Source organism: Ornithorhynchus anatinus, chromosome 3, assembly GCF_004115215.2.
Source record: "Ornithorhynchus anatinus isolate Pmale09 chromosome 3, mOrnAna1.pri.v4, whole genome shotgun sequence".
NCBI classification, from domain to species: Eukaryota; Metazoa; Chordata; class Mammalia; order Monotremata; family Ornithorhynchidae; genus Ornithorhynchus; species Ornithorhynchus anatinus.
This window is the reverse complement of record NC_041730.1, coordinates 16,957,698-16,975,134: the sequence shown is the minus strand read 5'-3', so window position 1 is coordinate 16,975,134 and position 17,437 is coordinate 16,957,698. Positions and strand designations below refer to the sequence as shown.

Genomic DNA, 17,437 nt, shown 5'->3' with positions numbered 1-17,437 from the left:
TAGACACAGGGGAAATCAGGTTGTCCCACGTGGGGCTCACAGTCTTCATCCCCATTTTACAGATGAGGGAACTGAGGCCCAGAGAAGTGAAGTGACTCGCCCACAGTCACCCAGCCGACAAGTGGCAGAGCTGGGATTCGAACTCGTGAGCCCTGACTCCAAAGCCCGTGCTCTTTCCACTGCGCCACGCTGAAAAGCTACATTACCCAGGGGGCTGCGCGCGCGAAAGCGGGAGAAAAAGCTACATTACCCAGGGCGCTGCGCGCGAGAAGGCGGGGGGGGGGGGGGAAACTACACTACCCAGGGGGCTGCGCGCGGAGGCGGGAGAAAAACTACATTGCCCAGGGGGCTGCGCGCGCGAAGGCGGAAGAAGAGCTCCCCTAGCCCGGGGGCTGCGCGCGCCGGGGGCGTCACGTGACGGGAGCGCGGGCTTTGGAAGTCCGGGCCCCATCTCAGCTCGGCGAGCCAAAAAGGGCGCGCTTTCGGCCTGGACAGAAACCCCTCTGCGCTCCGCGACCCGGTGAGCCCCTTCCACCCCCCCCCGTCCTGGAATGCCCTCCCTCCTCCAAGCCCTTTCGGAGCCTGGCTAATTGAAGCAGCGTGGCTCCGTGGAAACAGCCCGGGCTTGGGAGACGGAGGTCGTGGGTTCTAATCCCGCCTCTGCCACTCGTCTGCTGTGGGACCTCGGGCAACTCACTTCGCTTCTCCGGGCCTCAGTTCCCCCGTCTGGAAAAATGGGGATTGAAATGATAATGTCGGTATTCGTTAAGCGCTTACTATGTGCCGAGCACTGTTCTAAGCGCTGGGGGAGACTTGACTCTATTTATCGCCATCGTTCTCGTCTGTCCGTCTCCCCCGATCGGACCGTAAGCCCGTCAGACGGCGGGGACCGTCTCTATCTGTTGCCGACTTGTTCATCCCAAGCGCTTAGTACAGTGCTCTGCACAGAGTAAGCGCTCAATAAATACTATTGCATATTGAATGAATGGGAGACACGGGGGAATCAGGTTGTCCCACGTGGGGCTCACAGTCTTAATCCCCATTTTACAGATGAGGTAAGTGAGGCACCGAGAAGTGAAGTGACTTGCCCACAGTCACACAGCTGAGAAGTGGCCGAGCCGGGATTCGAACTCATGACCTCTGACTCCAAAGCCCGTGCTTTTTCCACTGAGCCACGCAGCTTCTCTTGAATGTAAGCCCCACGGGGGACAATCTGATCGCCCTGCATCTCCCCCAGCGCTTAGAACAGTGCTTTGCACATAGTCAGCGCTTAACAAATACCATCATTAGTATTAATAAGTCCCCCCTAACCAAAAATACCATCATTATTATTAATAAATCGCCCCACCTGGCTGTGGGGGTGGACCAGGGAAAGCAGGCCGCGGTGAAAATGGGAATATATAATAATAATGGTATTTGTTAAGCGCTTACTCTGTGCCGAGCACTGTTCTAAGCGCTGGGGGAGATCCAGGGTCATCAGGTGGTCCCACGTGAGGCTCACAGGCTTCATCCCCATTTTACAGATGAGGTCACTGAGGCCCAGTGAAGTGACTCGCCCACAGTCACCCAGCTGACAAGTGGCAGGGTCGGAATTCGAACCCATGACCCCTGACTCCGAAGCCCGGGCTCTTTCCACTGAGCCACGCTGCTTCCCCTATTCCAACTCGGGGCTTCTGCCTAGAATGGGCACAGAACGTAACTGTTTTATTGTTACATGGCACTCTCCCGAGCGCTTAGTACAGTGCTTTGCGCAGAGTCAGCGCTCCATAAATACGAATGAATGGACGAATAATAATGATGGTATTTATGCCCTCCCACCTCAGAGCCCCTCCAAAGCCTCACTGAATGATAATGATGGTATTTGTCAAGCGCTTCCTCTGTGCCAAGTACAGTTCCAAGCGCTGGGGTGGATGCAGGGTAATCAGGTTGACCCACGCGGGGCTCGCAGTCTTCATCCCCATTTTACAGATGAGGGAACTGAGGCACCGAGAAGCGAAGTGGCTTGCCCGGGGTCACACAGCAGACAAGCGGCGGAGAAGGGATCAGAACCCACCACCTCTGACTCCCAAGCGCGGGCTCTTGCCACTGAGCCACACTGCTTCTTCTCCAAGAGGCCTTCCCAGATTAAACCCCACTTTTCCTCATCTCCCACACTCCCTTTTGTGTCGCCCTTTGCTCTTTCCCACCCCACAACACTCAATATCTATATCCGTCATTTTATTTATTTATATTGATGTCTGTTTTTGTCTTGATGCCTGTCTTCTCCCCCACCCCAGACTGTGAACCCATTGTGGGCAGGGATTAACACTCTTTATTGCTGTATTGTACTTTCCCAAGCCCCGAGTGCAGCTCAAGAAATAACGATTGAGTGAACGCATGACCAGGCGGGAAGGCGCCCGACTTCCTCCTGCCCATCCGCGCGCTCCCTCCGATCCCGCTCTTCCCCCCCGGTGCCACGGGAATCAGCCTGGCGTAATGGGCCTGGGAGGCGAAAGGTCATGGGTTCTAATCCCAGCTCCTCCCCCTGTCTGCTGTGTGAACCTTGGGCAAGTCACTTCAGTGACCTCATCTGTAAAATGGGGATTGAGAGTGTGAGCTCCACTTCTGTTCTCCATCTCTACTCACTCCCTCGGTGAACTCGTTCGCCCCTACGGCTTCACCTATCGTCTCTAAACAGATGGCACCCAAATCTCCATCTCCTCCCCGTTCTCTCCCCCTCCCTCCAGGCTCGTATCTCCTCCTGCCTTCGGGACATCTCCACCCGGACGTCCGCCCGCCACCTAAAACTCGACGTGTCCAAGACTGAGCTCCTCGTCTTCCCTCCCAAACCCTGCCTCTCCCTGACTTCCCCGTCACTGTGGACCGCACTACCATCCTTCCCGTCTCACAGGCCCGCAACCTCGGTGTCATCCTTGACTCCGCTCTCTCATTCACCCCACACATCCAATCCCTCACCGACACCTGCCGGTCTCACCTTCACAACGTCGCCAAGATCCTCCCTTTCCTCTCCCTCCAAACTGCTACCTTGCTGGTACAAGCTCTCATCTTATCCCGACTGGATTGTTGCGTCAACCTCCTCTCTGATCTCCCATCCTCCCGTCTCTCCCCGCTCCGGTCTATTCTTCATTCCGCTGCCCGGATCATCGTCCTACAGAAACGCTCTGGGCCTGTCACTCCCCTCCTCGAAAGCCTCCAGTGGTTGCCTGTCAACCTTTGCATGAAACAAAAACTCCTCACTCTTGGCTTCAGAGCTCTCCATCCCCTTGCCGCCTCCTACCTCACCTCCCTGCTCTCCTTCTACAGCCCAACCTGCACACTCTGCCCCTCTGCCACCGCTAACCTCCTCACGGTCCCCCATTCGTGCCCGTCCCACCGTCGACCCCCGGCCCACGTCCTCCCGCCGTCCCGGAACGCCCTCCCTCCTCACCTCCGCCGAACTGACTCTCTTCCCCTCTTCACAGCCTTACTGAGAGCTCACCTCCTCCAGGAGGCCTTCCCAGACTGAGCCCTCCCTTCCCTCTGCTCCCCCTCCCCATTCCTCCTACTCCCTCCCTCCGCTCTTTCCCCCTCCCCTCCCCACAGCACTTGCGCCTGTTTGTATATATTATTTATTACTCTATTTTGTTAATGATGCGTATGCATCTGTGATTCGCTTTATCTTGATGATACTGACGCCAGACTACTCGTCTTGTCTGTCTCCCCCGTTTAGACTGTGAGCCCTTTGTGGCAGGGATGGTCTCTGTCTGTTGCCAAATTGTAGGTTCCAAGCGCTTAGTACAGGGCTCTGCATATAGTAAGCGCTCATTAAATACGATCGAATGAATGACAGGGACTGCGTCCAACCCGATTTGCTTGTATCCGTTCCCAGTGCTTAATTCAGTGCCTGGCACACAGTAAGCACCAAAATTATTATTATTATTATCATCATTGATGGCTGACCATCCCCCAGCTAAGGTGCCTCCCTCCTCTCTGCCCTGTCAGGATGATCCCACTTCTCCATCTCCCCGTCTGTATTGCCGCGGGAATCCGCGACTGCCCTCCCGCCCCCCCCAGCTAAGGTGTCGCCGCCTTCTCTGCCCCCTCAGGACGGTCCGCCCCTCCCCGCCGCCATGGGAATCCACGGCCTGGCCAAGCTGATCGCCGACGTGGCCCCGGGGGCCATCCGGGAGAACGACATCAAGAGCTACTTCGGGCGCAAGGTGGCCATCGACGCGTCCATGAGCATCTACCAGTTCCTGATCGCCGTGCGCCAGGGAGGCGACGTGCTGCAGAACGAGGAGGGCGAGACCACCAGCCACCTGATGGGCATGTTCTACCGCACCATCCGCATGGTGGAGAACGGCATCAAGCCCGTGTACGTCTTCGACGGCAAGCCCCCGCAGCTCAAGTCGGGCGAGCTGGCCAAGCGCGGCGAGCGGCGCGCCGAGGCCGAGAAGCAGCTGCAGCGGGCCCAGGACGCCGGCGCCGAGGAGGACGTGGAGAAGTTCACCAAGCGGCTGGTGAAGGTCACCAAGCAACACAACGACGAGTGCAAGCAGCTGCTCCGCCTCATGGGCATCCCCTACCTGGAGGCGCCCAGCGAGGCCGAGGCCAGCTGCGCCGCCCTGGTCAAGGCGGGCAAGGTCTACGCCGCGGCCACGGAGGACATGGACTGCCTGACCTTCGGCAGCCCCGTGCTGATGCGGCACCTGACGGCCAGCGAGGCCAAGAAGCTGCCCATCCAGGAGTTCCACCTGAGCCGGGTTCTGCAGGAGCTGGGCCTGACCCAGGAGCAGTTCGTGGACTTGTGCATCCTGCTGGGCAGCGACTACTGCGAGAGCATCCGGGGCGTCGGGCCCAAGCGGGCCGTGGACCTCATCCGGCAGCATAAGAGCATCGAGGAGATCGTGCGGCGGCTGGACCCCAAGAAGTACACCGTCCCCGACAACTGGATGCACGAGGAGGCCCGGCGGCTGTTCCTGGAGCCCGAGGTGGTGGACCCGGAGACCGTGGAGTTGAAGTGGAGCGAGCCGGACGAGGACGGGCTGGTGCTCTTCATGTGCGGAGAGAAGCAGTTCAACGAGGACCGCGTCCGTCACGGCGTCAGGCGGCTGAGCAAGAGCCGGCAGGGCAGCACCCAGGGCCGACTGGATGATTTCTTCAAGGTGACGGGCTGCCTCACCTCGGCCAAACGCAAGGAGCCGGAACCCAAGGGACCCACCAAGAAGAGATCAAAGACGGCCCCGGCGGCCGGGGGGAAGTTCAAAAGGGGCAAATAAAAAAAAACCCTCAGAGCTCCGGAACTTCGGCCCTCCTCGCTGTCGCCCACACCGTGCTGGGTAGTCCGGCCTCCCGTTAAGTTGTAGGAAATCCGGTTGCCTTTCCGGCTCCGGGGCGGGGTAGGACATTCCTCGGGCTTGCGGAGAAGCCAAGGCCTCGTTGAGGCTGCTGCTCTTTTAAGTATCTGATCCGGGATTTGGGGCGGGAGGGTCACAAGTCTGTCGTCGGGAGAGGGGAGGGAGGGCGAATGGGAGGAGGGAGGGAGGGGGAGACGCGAGGGACTGAGTCTCCCCACCCGGGGCCACGGGGCCCGGCTGGAACCTGTCCTCTTGCCGTAGCAGACTCTCGGATGACCGTAGTCGAAGGCACGCGGACCGGATCGTGGCCTGGAAAGCGGCTACCCTCTAGGTGGCTCTTAGACATCCTCCCCTGCCAGGTGGGGGATAGCGATTGCCCACTGGAAGGAGAGGGCTGAGAAAATGGGGGTCGAATGAATTAGGTGTGGCAGGATGGAGCCCCCGAATCCGAAAGCATCCCCAAATCCCAGGCCACCCTCGCGACTGATGGTCCCGACTGGATGATTTCTTTCCCGAGTTAAGAGTTGAGATCCAGTTCGCTCAGTCCGGGGCTCCGGTGTTGATGTGCCAGAGACGTGAGGAAGCGCCGTTCCCACGTTTCCCCCACCGAGGTTGAAACGAGACACGGTCCTGCCTTTTCCCCTGGCTTAGTTTTAACTGCTGCGAGTGGGTACAGGAAGCTGCAGTCTCCCGGGCCTGTACCGAGGAAAGGGTGCTTTTTATTTCCCCCCAACCCCGGGCTTACGCGTGGTGTGTTTCTTTGGAAGACATCAATAAAATCTCAGATCACCTGAACGCTGATTTTTTTTTTATTGGAAGGAGGGAGCTGTCTGAGGAGGTGAGCGTCGATGCCGGGGAAAAGAGTCGGATCCAGAGAGGTGCCTCTTTATAGGGGATAATAATGTTGGTATTTGTTAAGCGCTTCCTACGTGTAGAGCGCTGTTCTAAGCGCTGAGGTAGATACAGGGTCATCAGGTTGTCCCGCGTGAGGCTCACGGTTAATCCCCATTTTAATAATAATAATGTTGGTATTTGTTAAGCGCTTACTATGTGCAATGTTCTAAGCGCTGGGGTAGATACAGTGTCATCAGGTTGTCCCGTGTGAGGCTCACGGTTAATCCCCATTTTAATAATAATGTTGGTATTTGTTGAGCGCTTACTATGTGCAGAGCACTGTTCTAAGCGCTGGGGTAGATACAGGGTCATCAGGTTGTCCCGCGTGAGGCTCACGGTTAATCCCCATTTTAATAATGTTGGTATTTGTTGAGCGCTTACTATGTGCAGGGCACTGTTCTAAGCGCTGGGGTAGATACAGGGTCATCAGGTTGTCCCGCGTGAGGCTCACGGTTAATCCCCATTTTAATAATGTTGGTATTTGTTAAGCGCTTACTATGTGCAGGGCACTGTTCTAAGCGCTGGGGTAGATACAGGGTCATCAGGTTGTCCCGTGTGAGGCTCACGGTTAATCCCCATTTTAATAATAGTGTTGGTATTTGTTAAGCGCTTCCTATGTTGCAGAGAGCACTGTTCTAAGCGCCGGGGGAGATACGGGGTCATTAATGGTTAATCCCCATTTTACAGATGAGGTCACTGAGGCCCAGAGAAGATAAGCAGAGGCGGGATTCGAACCCATGACCTCCGACTCCCAAGCCCGGGCTCTTTCCACTGAGCCGCGGGATGGAAGCCCCAGGCCCGTGTTTAACGAGGGCTACCCGCGGGGGGGCGCCATTTCCTCGGAGAAAATTTAGTGGCCATTCTGCAAACCGAAGTGGCCTCTTGGTTTTGAATCCAGAAAAGCCACGCTACCCTGGAGATTATGTTCTATTGACTAAAGTTGGGTTCCTGAGTTCCTCTGTCTGTCCTGCCTCGGGAAAATATGGCCTAATAGATGCCAAGATAAGCTCCTGGGCAAGGGAACACATCTGAGAGGCAGCGTGGCTCAGGGGAAAGAGCCCGGGCTTGGGAGTCAGAGGTCATGGGTTGGAATCCCGGCTCTGCCGCTCATCAGCTGGGTGACTGTGGGCAAGTCACTTCACCTCTCTGTATCTACCTCATCTGTGGAATGGGGATGAAGACTGAGCCTCACGTGGGACAACCTGATCACCTGGTAACTCCCCCAGCGCTTAGAACAGTGCTCTGCACATAGGAAGCGCTTAACAAATACCAACGTTTTTATCGTTATTATTACCAACTCTGTCAACGTACTCTCTCAAGGGCTCCGTTCAGTGCTCTGCACACAGTAAGCGCTCAGTAAATAACAATGACGATGGCAGAATGGACTGATCTTTCAGGCTCTAATCTTGCCTCTAACCCTAATTTGACCAGGAAATGGAGCGAGTCATTCCTACGGCTCATTATATAACTTCCAGATACTTTCCCAAATGCTTCGTATGGCGCTTGTTCATGATAATAATAATAATGATGGTGTCTGTTAAGCGCTTACTATGTGCAAAGCACTATCCGTACTATGTGCCAGACACTAAACTAAGCACTCAGGTAGATACATGCTAATCAGGTTGGACACAGTCCATGTCCCGTGGGGGGCTCACAGTCTTAATGCCTCCTTTTGTTCTCAGATGAGGTAAACGAGGCCCAGAGAAGTTTAGTAGTCCTGGTATTTAAGTGCTTACTGTGTGCTAGGCACTGTACTAAGCGCCAGGGTGGATAAAAGCAAATGGGGTTGGGCACAGTCCCTGTCCCTCATCGGGCTCACAGTTTCCCTATTTCGCAGGTGAGGTAACTGAGGCCTAGAGAAGTGAAATGACTTGCCTAAGGTAACGCGGCAGACAAGTGGCAGAGCCGGAATTAGAACCCAGGTCCTCCTGACAGGCCCATGCTTCATTCACTGGGAGATGCCGCTTCACTCTGCACATGGTAGGTGTCCAGTGTAATGCCTGCCCTCCATACAGTTGGTGCCCAGTACAGTATAATCTTCTAGACTGTAAGCTTCTTGGGGGCAGGGAACATGACTACTTTCATGTATTATACTCTCCTAAGGGCTTAGTTTAGCGCTGTGCACACAATAAACAATAAATACCTTTGATTGATGAATCGATACAGTGCCTTGCGTATAGTAGACACTCAGTGCCATTTCTCTTCTGTAAAAATGGCTTCTCGGTGAGGATCACTAAAATGAAAGCTCCGACTTTCCTAGGCAGCGGCACCGTGTGACCTAAGGAATTATTTTATCGTAGGTATTGGCACCGAAACCCTTAGATCAGCACAGTGTGCTAATTTATAGGGTGGAAAGAAACGGGCTCTCGTTCCGTTCGCTTCCGATCCTTCTCGGGGGTCATATTCGGGTCTGAGATTCCCACTCTTAGGAACTGAATGGTACGTGTCCAGGAGGCCCTCGTTAAAATTGTATTGTAGGTCATCAGCTTTGAACTTGCTGAATGTTTTGAGCTCCCCTGACCATTTTGGGGCACTTATTGTCGAGTGCTAAAGGAAATACCTTAACGCCTCTTGAGATGAGCTGGGAGATCACTAACCGTGGCGGAACAAGTGAGCAGGGAGCCGAGGCTGAGAAGTGGTGGAACTGAACTGCGGCTTGGGGAAAGATTAAATATTGGGAACACGGTTTTGGCCGGCTTCTCCAAACGTGCTGTAAAATCTTCATCGGAGGGATCAAAAAACCCTGCGCTTCACTGCGGTACTAAGTTTAATTTCCTGTGATTCACGTGGTGTTGGATCCCGAGGTCCCAGGGTGGAAACTGAGGCTCGGGCAGTGGCCCTTAAATCATGGTATTGACCAGGCAGGAGTCTTAATGTCTGTTTTCCCCGTGGTGGGGGTGAAATGCCATGACACGGTATCATAATTAACTGAGTTTCAGGTGGACTGTTCTAATCCCTTCCAGCGGCCTAATCTTTCGAGAGTTGGCCAGCAGCCTGCATCTAGAGAAATATTTGAGGGTAAGTCGATTGCGATGGATTTCTTTAATGATTCTTTGGGCTGCCAACAGAAGTACAAGTGTAGGAGAAAGAGCAAGGAAGAGGGTTAACACGCGGCTGGCGACTTGCAGCCCCGCGCCAGAGTCTTACGCATTCCAAATACCGTAGCGTTACACGGTTAAGGAGATTACACGTCCACAAGTTTACTCTGCAAACGTTTTATAGGAGGAAAAAAATCCCAAACCACCGGTTAGTGATTACCGTGAATACCCCTCTCTGAAAAAAACGAAGGCTGAAGTCGGGGGGAAACAGGGTGGGGCTGGGATATTCTAAACTCGGTGAGTGGTGGGGGAAGGTAAATCATGGGGATGGGGAAGGTTTGTGACTTTTCTCCTCCAGGATATCTTGTTCCCCATTTCCCTTCTCCTTCCACAGTTTCCGGGGGATTTCTCAGTTAGCGCTCGTGTTCGGAAGTAAAGGAAAAGAGGGAATGACCCCTATCGGAGCAGAAAAGAGTCGGTCTAGACTGTAGGCACGTTGTGGGGAGGCAGCTTGTCTACCAGCTCCGTTAAACTGTACTCTCCCAAGCGCTTAGTACAGTTCTCTTCAAGGCAGGAAGTGTTCAATAATGAGTGGCATTTACTGAGTGCTATGTGCAGCTCACCGAGTGCTTGGGACAGTACAATAGAGCAGACATGTTCCCTTACCATATTGAGTTTACAGTAAACGATTGATTATCTTGGGATGGGAAACTTTCACAAAAGAACTCCCAGTCAGGATTAACTTTATTGGTCCCTGGTTTGGGCCACAGGACTGTTGCATTGTCCTCCTCCAAGCGCTTAGTACAGTGCTCTGCACACGGTGAGTGCTCAATTGATCACCATTAGTAGCACGATGACTGGTGACTGTTGTGAAGGCACTGATTTCAACTGGATTCTGAGAGTTTGGGATTTAAGCAGACAAATGAGGCTGGGTCCCGGGATGGTCCTTTTAAATATGCTGCCATCGTCATAGACCACTTGGTATCTTCAGTGGCCAAGGCCAAAATCCAGAGAGCGGGGCTAACTACAATGAAGAGCCAGAAAAGCCTCAGCTGTCACGCCTTTTGTTTTTTCCAGATTTTGCAAATCTGTGCTTAAAACCGAAATGAAAGCTGAGGCAGGACTTGACCTGCTTCAGTCCAAACTGGAAAACACCTGGTGGTTCTTTGAGATTTCCTCTGATTCCATGTCCCAGACTATTTGATCCCTCTGCCATCACCTCCTAAACCTTGTCTTTCCTCCCCTTACTGGAAAGAGCACGGGCCTGGGAATCAGAAAGGCACGGGTTCTAATCCCGGTTCCACCGTGGTCAAGTCACTTCACTTCTCTGGGCCTCAGTTACCTCATCTGTCAAATGGAGATTGAGACTGCGAGCCCCTCATGGGGCAGGGACTGTGTCCAACTTGATTTGCTTGTATCCACCCCAGTGCCTAGTACAGTGCCTGGCCTATAGTAAGCGCTTAACAAATGCCATCATTATTATTACTAACTTTATAGGATCCACCTTTATTTCATAGCTCCAAATCAACCTCTGTGTGCTTTCTTTGTGTCAGGATTCTAATATGCCCACCTCTCTACAAAATTTTGCTACCTAGGACGGTTGTACACACATAGTAAGTTCTCAACCTTTAGCAGCGTAATATAATGTCTCATCAAGATGACCCTTCGATTCTAAACCTGAAAATGAAAACTTAGGGGTACCCTCATGCTGACCATTTTTTTGTGGGAGGTGAGACTACCAGCTCAGAAATCATCGCTTTCCCCTCTTAATTCCAGGGCTTTTCCCCTTGGTTCTGCCCAGTTTTACGGGCGGGGTGGGTGACCATCTCTACCCTGGTCCAAGGAAGGGGGGAGGTCACGGTGGAGGGGGGTTAGAGGGAAAAGCCGGCCACGTTAGAAAATACATTCATCATCGTCATGAGCATCAATGGTATTTAATGATTGCTTACTATGTGCAGAGCACTGTACTAAATGCTTCAGAGAGCACAACGGAGTTAGCGGACACGTTCCCCGCCCTAACCACGAGGATGGCTAGCTAGAAGAGCACTTATCACACTGATCTTCCAAGGATTTTTTGGGGGGGGGGGGGGGGAGGGAAGGGCCTGTCCCCAAGAATACTGAGCTAGAGGGACCTTTGGTCTGCCTCCGGATTGCATTTCTTATGTTCTTTCGGTGACAGGTAGCGTGAAAAACAGATTTCCCAACCCATGTTTGCTATGCTCAGTCCTTCAGGCCTCGCCTCTAGGGACAAGTTTCATTAAGACAACTTCACTGAGGCCCTCAAAGGGTGAGACCAATGAGGTTTCCATATCACTTGAAGGAAACGATGAGCGCGTTTTTCTGGGACTCGATTCCTGGTCTGGAAGGTGTTCACACTGTTTAATGCCCTCTTTGTTGTTTCAAGTAAACCTTGCCTGCCTCGCAGCAAGGGGGGGATGAGAGTTCTCAGCTTTGTGCCTGGGCCTTTACCATGATTTGTCTGTGTAATGAATTCATGAAATGGGTGCTTGAGGAAATAAGGGGAAAACCGATCCCTCTTCACCTGGAAGGGGGGCTGCCTTGCACCTTCAGTTGGCCAAGACCACAAACCGCCAGGATGCAGGGGGATCTGGCTGCCAGGATCTGGCCCCCTATTGCGGCCAACCCACATCCCTACCTACTCTCGGCAGCTTTGTCTCTTGGGCGACTGAGGCGCACGTTAGGGGGTGTGAACGAGAAGAGGGAGTCGGGAGGAGAAGAAAAGGGGTTTTTCAGACACCAACAGCTTTGCTCGCCTCCAACCGGGAGGGAGGGAGACGGAGCCACGGACCTCTGACCCGAAAGGTTTGTCGGGTTTAGCGCTCAGCCGTTTGGCCGAGAGTCCAGCGAGCTGATCTCCGTGCTCCTGAGGACACGAGAAGCAACTTATTTTCCACGATGCTCGAGGCTGGTTCAGGACTGTCACCTCAACTTGGTCTCCTCGGCAGAGTCGGAGCTCCCAGTTCTCCGCCCTTCAGCCGAGCCTTGAGGGCCGCCGTCTCGGGCCCTGGCTCCGGCTAGCTTGGCGGCCACCCCAGAGAACTGGGTGCGAAGCGTTCTGCTCACGGGATTTCCACTGGGAGTAGCCCACGTCCTAGGCACCAACCCCACTGGGGCTTCCTTTCTCCCTCCAGTCTGGGAAGAAGTCTGACAGATCCTTGCTCCTCAGTCCGAGGCGTTGCTTCGTCTCTCCGGCTCTGGCGAGTAAGATGCGGTGCTCGTCTTCATTTCTACCTCCTGCTCTCCTAGACTCCACTAAATCCCCCTCTCTTCTGCCCTCCCAGCTCCCACCTTCTTGGTTTCCAACCAACCCATTCTCCAGCTCTGCCGTTCCGGCACACGGCTGGGCCGTCGCTCTTAGTCCGATGGTTCTTCTTCCCCAGCGGGGTCTCCACTACCTTTCCCGACCAGTCACCATTTCTGTGCCCGAAACCGAAAGAGGGGAAAACGGGTAGGGTAGATTCCCGGTTCCAAATCCCTGCCCCCCATTGGAAACTAGATTGAAAGCGGCCCAGTCCTTCGTCTTCTGCTGTTCTTGGCTCCAGGTTTCCCTCCTCTTTTTCCTCTTCCTTTAGAGGCTGCTGGTTATTTGTGAAGGTAGGCGTCCAGCCACAGTTCCCCCGACTCCTTCAGTGAGCTGCAGCGGGGAAAGATCGGAGAAGGAGGTGGTAATAATAATAATAGTAATACTTCTTAAATGCCTGCTATGTGCCAAGCACTGTTCTAAAAACTGGGGTAGATACGAATTAATCAGGTTGGACATACTCCCTGCCCCCCATGGGGATTGCACTCTCAATCCCCATTTTACAGATGAGGTAACTGAGGCACCGAGAAGTGAAGTGATTCACCCGAGGTCACGCAGAAGGCAAGTGGCAGAGCCGGAATTAGAACCCAGATCCTGCTGACTCCAGGCCCGTGCTCTATCCACTGAGCCGGGAGGATATCCTGGGACACCCAGTTAAGTAAAACCACCTCTGTCACTTTCGGTTTTCTGCTCTTCTCCTTTCTTTCTCACTTTTCTTTTCCCACTCCCTTCTGCGTCACGCTGACTTGCCCCCTTTAGTCATCCCTCCCCCGCTCCACAGCACTTCTGTCCAGATCTGTCGTTTATTTATTTATATTAATGCCTGTCTCCCTCCTCTAGACCGTCAACTCTTTGTGGGCAGGGAGCGTGTCTGTTTATTGTTGTATTACACTCTCCCAAGCACTTGGTACAGTGCCCTGCACACAGTAAGTGCTCAATAAATGTGACTGAATGAAGGTGCTAAACGCTCCGCTCCGGTTTCCAGAATGCCATCGGGGAGACGGCCTTGAGGATCAATGGCTTCTGGATGTGAAATGGCTCGGAGAGTCGCCCAGGAGGGAGGGCAGCCTGGGGAAGAACAGAGGCCCGAGTTTGGGGGATACCGGACTTAGGCCCCTGGCCCAGCCCAGGACACGCAGACGGGCCCAGTGTGCCCTAATGGAAAGCGCACGGGCCTGGGAGTCAGGAGGACCTGGGTTCCGATCCCGGCCCCTCCACTTATCCGCTGTGTGACGCTGGGCAAGTCGCTTCACTTCTCTGGGCCTCAGCGACCTCATCTGGGGGGGTGAAGACCGTGAGCCCCGTGCGGGACAGGGACTGGGTCCAACCAGGTTAGCCCGCATCCGCTCCGGCGCTTAGTACAGTTCCCGGCGCATCGTAAGCGCCGAACTAATACCGTAAAAAGAAAACGAACCCAAAACTCTTTAAGGTCAGTCCTGTCTCACTGCCACAGCCCTCTTCCTTTTCCTTCCCCTACCAGGGCACTGCCGCTCCCTCCCACCCACCCTTCAACCGCCCACCAGTCCGGAGGTACTTACTGAACAATGTCAGCGAAGGCGGTGAACAGGGGCTTGGACTTGTAGACCACACCATGCTTGGCACACAGAGACTTCACCAGTGGGGCCACTTTACGATAATTATGCCTGGGCATCGTAGGGAAAAGGCTGGCGGGGAGAGCGAGGGGAGGGTTTACCGGGCTTCCGTTCCCTTGCCGACCGAGCGCCCTTCCCCGAGCGTCCGCGCCCGTCCGTTAACCTCCTTCTTCCATTCCCTGACGTTAGTACTCCCTCCCACCTCGTCCGGTGCCCGCGCCGTAACCCCCCGAGGGCCCGCACTCACTGATGCTCAATCTGGAAGTTGAGGTGCCCGCTGAACCAGTCATTGAAGGGCGACTCGTGCACGTTACACGTCGCCTGGAGCTGGAAGGAGGAATCGGAAATGGGGGAGCGTGAGGTTGGGGGGGGACGAAGGGCGGGTGCTGGACCCTGCCCTTGGGGACCACTGGACGAGAAGCAGCGTGGCTTAGTGGAAAGAGCCCGGGCTTGGGAGTCAGAGGACGTGGGTTCTACTCCCGGCCCCGCCACTAGTCTGCTGTGTGACCTTGGGCAAGCCACAAGCCCCTCAGTTCCCTCATCTGTGAAATGGGGATTAAGACTGTGAGCCCCACGTGGGACAACCTGATTACCTTTCATCTACCTCAGCACTCAGAACAGTGCTTGGCACATAGTAAGTGGTTAACAAATACCATAATTATTATTATTATTGTTATTATGAGGGCCCCTTCCCAGGGCCTTAACCAGGATTGCTACCCAGCCACTTCATTGACCCCATCATCTCATCTTGGTGGAAGGAAAATAAATGAAGGAATAAATGAATGTTGATTTGTTAAGCGCCTACTATGTGCAAAGCACTGTTCTAAGCGCTGGGGGATACAAGGTGATCATGTAGTCCCACGCGGGGCTCACGGTTTTAATCCCCATTTTACAGTTGAGGTAACTGAGGCACAGAGAAGTAAAGTGACTTGCACAAAGTCACACAGCTGGCGGAAGAGACCGTGAGGGGATTTGGGGGACCCCTCTTTCCTGTGGCCACTGTGCCCCCTTTCAGATGCTGTGATTCTTGTAAACACCCAGTAAAGACTTCCTAACTGACTTAGACTTAAAGGTCCTCGGTTCTGGGGCCATCCCATAAATCTGGGCTCCTCCTATACTCTCGTATATAGGGAAGTAGCGACACCTAATAAAAACAGCACGGGCCTAGGAGTGAGAGGGCCAGGGTTCTAATTCCGGCTCTGCCGCTCGTCAGCTGTGTGACCTTGGGTGAGTCACTTGACTTCTCTGTTCCTCATCTGGCAAATAAGGATTCAACGCCCGTTCCCCCTCTCCCTTAAACCGTGAGCCCCACGTGGGACGGGGACTGACTTTCCGGTGTCTGCTCCAGCGCTGAGTACGGTGCTTGGCGCGGAGGAAGCACCGAATATCACCATTTATCAGTACTGTCATTATTATTCTCTCTCCATTTAGCAACGGCCCCGAGTATCTCTTGAACACTGGCTTCTCTGCCCTCAATCCCTTACCTGGGTGGAGACCCAATCCATATTCCGGTCACGGTCAATGTGCATGGGGATGTGGTTCATCTGTGTCACCCACACAAACCAGTTGCTCTCCAAGAACCTGGTCACACACACATACACACACACGCGCGCGCACAGTGGTTGTTGCCCGGAATCTAACTGTTGCTCTTCCCGACACCGCTTGCCACTTAGCCACCGCCCCCGGCCGACCCGGCACCCACAGCCCTCCCCTGGAGCCTCCCCGCCACCCCGGGTGACACCCGGATCGGGGGGCGGGGGGGAGAGAAAGGTATTCCACCTAAAGGCACGGTCCCCTTCCCTGCCCTGACCGCTACCTGACCAGGAAGAAGAGCCCCACAAAGCCTTTCAATCCCAGCAGGGGCGCATAGGTGAAGAAGAAGCGGACGTAGAAGGAGATCATCCAGGCCAGATCCTGTGGACGGAGGCAGAATAACAGGGAGGGGCACGAGGGCATCAGGCGTTACCTTCGACCCCCTTCGGGGAACCAGGGCAGCGAAGACTCCGTGTCCAACCCTCTCACTCTCCCCCGCAATGACACCCGGATCCTTCCTCTCCAACCAGAGGCCTGGGAGGCTCCCTGAAACAGCTCTCTCTAAGCAATGGCACCCCCCTCCCCCATTTTAGATCCTGGGAGCAATGTCGGACGTGTGAATCCGGAGTGGGGGGTGTCTCCCGTTGAGATCCGCCCGAGATTACCCCTCTCCCACCAGCTCAGCAGCGGAGACAGGAATGGAGAGAGGACCCGGGGCTGCTGCGTGAGGGATACTCACCACCCACTTCTTGCGCTGGATGACAAAGTAGAAGATATACCACTGGAAGTAGACGGGCAACAGGGCGGGGGGTCCAACTGGAAAGAAAAGCGAGAGAGGGCAGAGTTGTCAGAGGCAGGGAGGGCCAGCCGGGTGGGCACTGGAGCTCTGGGGCTGAAGAAAGCTATTATCTTTCCATCTCTTCCTCTCCTGAGCCCTCTTCTCCCCATTTCTTCTGCCGGTTTCCTCGTCTATCCGGGGAGCCTGCATTAGAGAGAGCTGGAGCGCCGCAGACGAGGCTGACTAGGGAAGGGATGCCAGCCCAGGGAGAACAGAAGCTTCGAGGGGCCGGGTCCCCCAGGAAGTTCGGCCTAGTGGGACGGAGAGGGAACACCTGTCCCCCTAGTCAGAGCCGAGTCCCGCCTCGAGTACGGCTACATCTTACAACCGTGCTCGGGGAAGGGCTGGACTCTGCATATCGAAGGGCTAGTGCCATTCCACCGTCAGTTGACCCACGGTATTTACTGAGTGCTTATTGGGGGTAGAGCACTGTTGTAGACGGTGTATGTTAGACCACTTCTCGAAGGCTTGTCGGTTCCAGGAAGGACAGCCAGGGCGGGGGGCGGGGGAGAAGGTGTAGTGGGAGAAGGTCGGGTCTGGAGTTGGGCAGCCATGACTTCCTTGAGCATCTGAGTGAGGAAAGGCAGGGGAGGGCTTCCCTGAAGAAGAGGTGGAGAGCACGGGAGGAGTGGAAAGGAAAGGCCAGGAACAAGGGAGGGGCCCCTACGAGGAAGAACCAGCATGTGGAAAGCACAGCATTCACTAATAATTATAGTAATTATGTTATTTGGTAAGCGCGTACTATGTGCCAAGCACCGTTCTAAGAGCTGGGGTAGATACAGGGTAATCTGCTTGTCCCAGGTGGGGCTCACCGTCTTACTCCCCGTTTTACAGGAGGTAACTGAGGCACAGAGAAGTTAAGCGGCTTGCCCACGTATCAAATC

General features: G+C 54.6%; 2 protein-coding genes across 3 annotated transcripts in view; one reads left to right on the top strand and one right to left on the bottom strand.

The window, feature by feature from the left end:
- Positions 1-394: 394 nt before the first annotated feature.
- Positions 395-6,131, top strand: FEN1 (flap structure-specific endonuclease 1). Its single transcript, XM_029061688.2, has 2 exons — positions 395-520; positions 4,086-6,131. The coding sequence occupies exon 2, from the start codon at positions 4,110-4,112 to the stop codon at positions 5,256-5,258; it is 1,149 nt and encodes a 382-aa protein (XP_028917521.1). The 5' UTR covers positions 395-520; positions 4,086-4,109; the 3' UTR covers positions 5,259-6,131.
- A 4,623-nt stretch (positions 6,132-10,754) lies between these two features.
- FADS1 (fatty acid desaturase 1) overlaps positions 10,755-17,437 on the bottom strand; it is a 93,920-nt gene continuing 87,237 nt past the window's right edge. For both annotated transcript variants that reach the window (XM_029061342.1, XM_029061341.2), the window contains exons 7-12: positions 16,455-16,531; positions 15,999-16,096; positions 15,667-15,763; positions 14,430-14,509; positions 14,129-14,254; positions 10,755-12,923 (exon numbers count right to left, since the gene is read on the bottom strand). In XM_029061342.1, the coding sequence (XP_028917175.1) occupies positions 12,872-12,923; positions 14,129-14,254; positions 14,430-14,509; positions 15,667-15,763; positions 15,999-16,096; positions 16,455-16,531 (530 nt within the window). In that variant the 3' untranslated portion in view covers positions 10,755-12,871. The remainder of the gene's footprint in view (positions 12,924-14,128; positions 14,255-14,429; positions 14,510-15,666; positions 15,764-15,998; positions 16,097-16,454; positions 16,532-17,437) is intronic.

Coding starts and splice junctions, on each gene's coding strand:
- FEN1 (XM_029061688.2), top strand. CDS start 4,110: ATGGGAATCCACGGCCTGGCCAAGCTGATCGCCGACGTGGCCCCGGGG.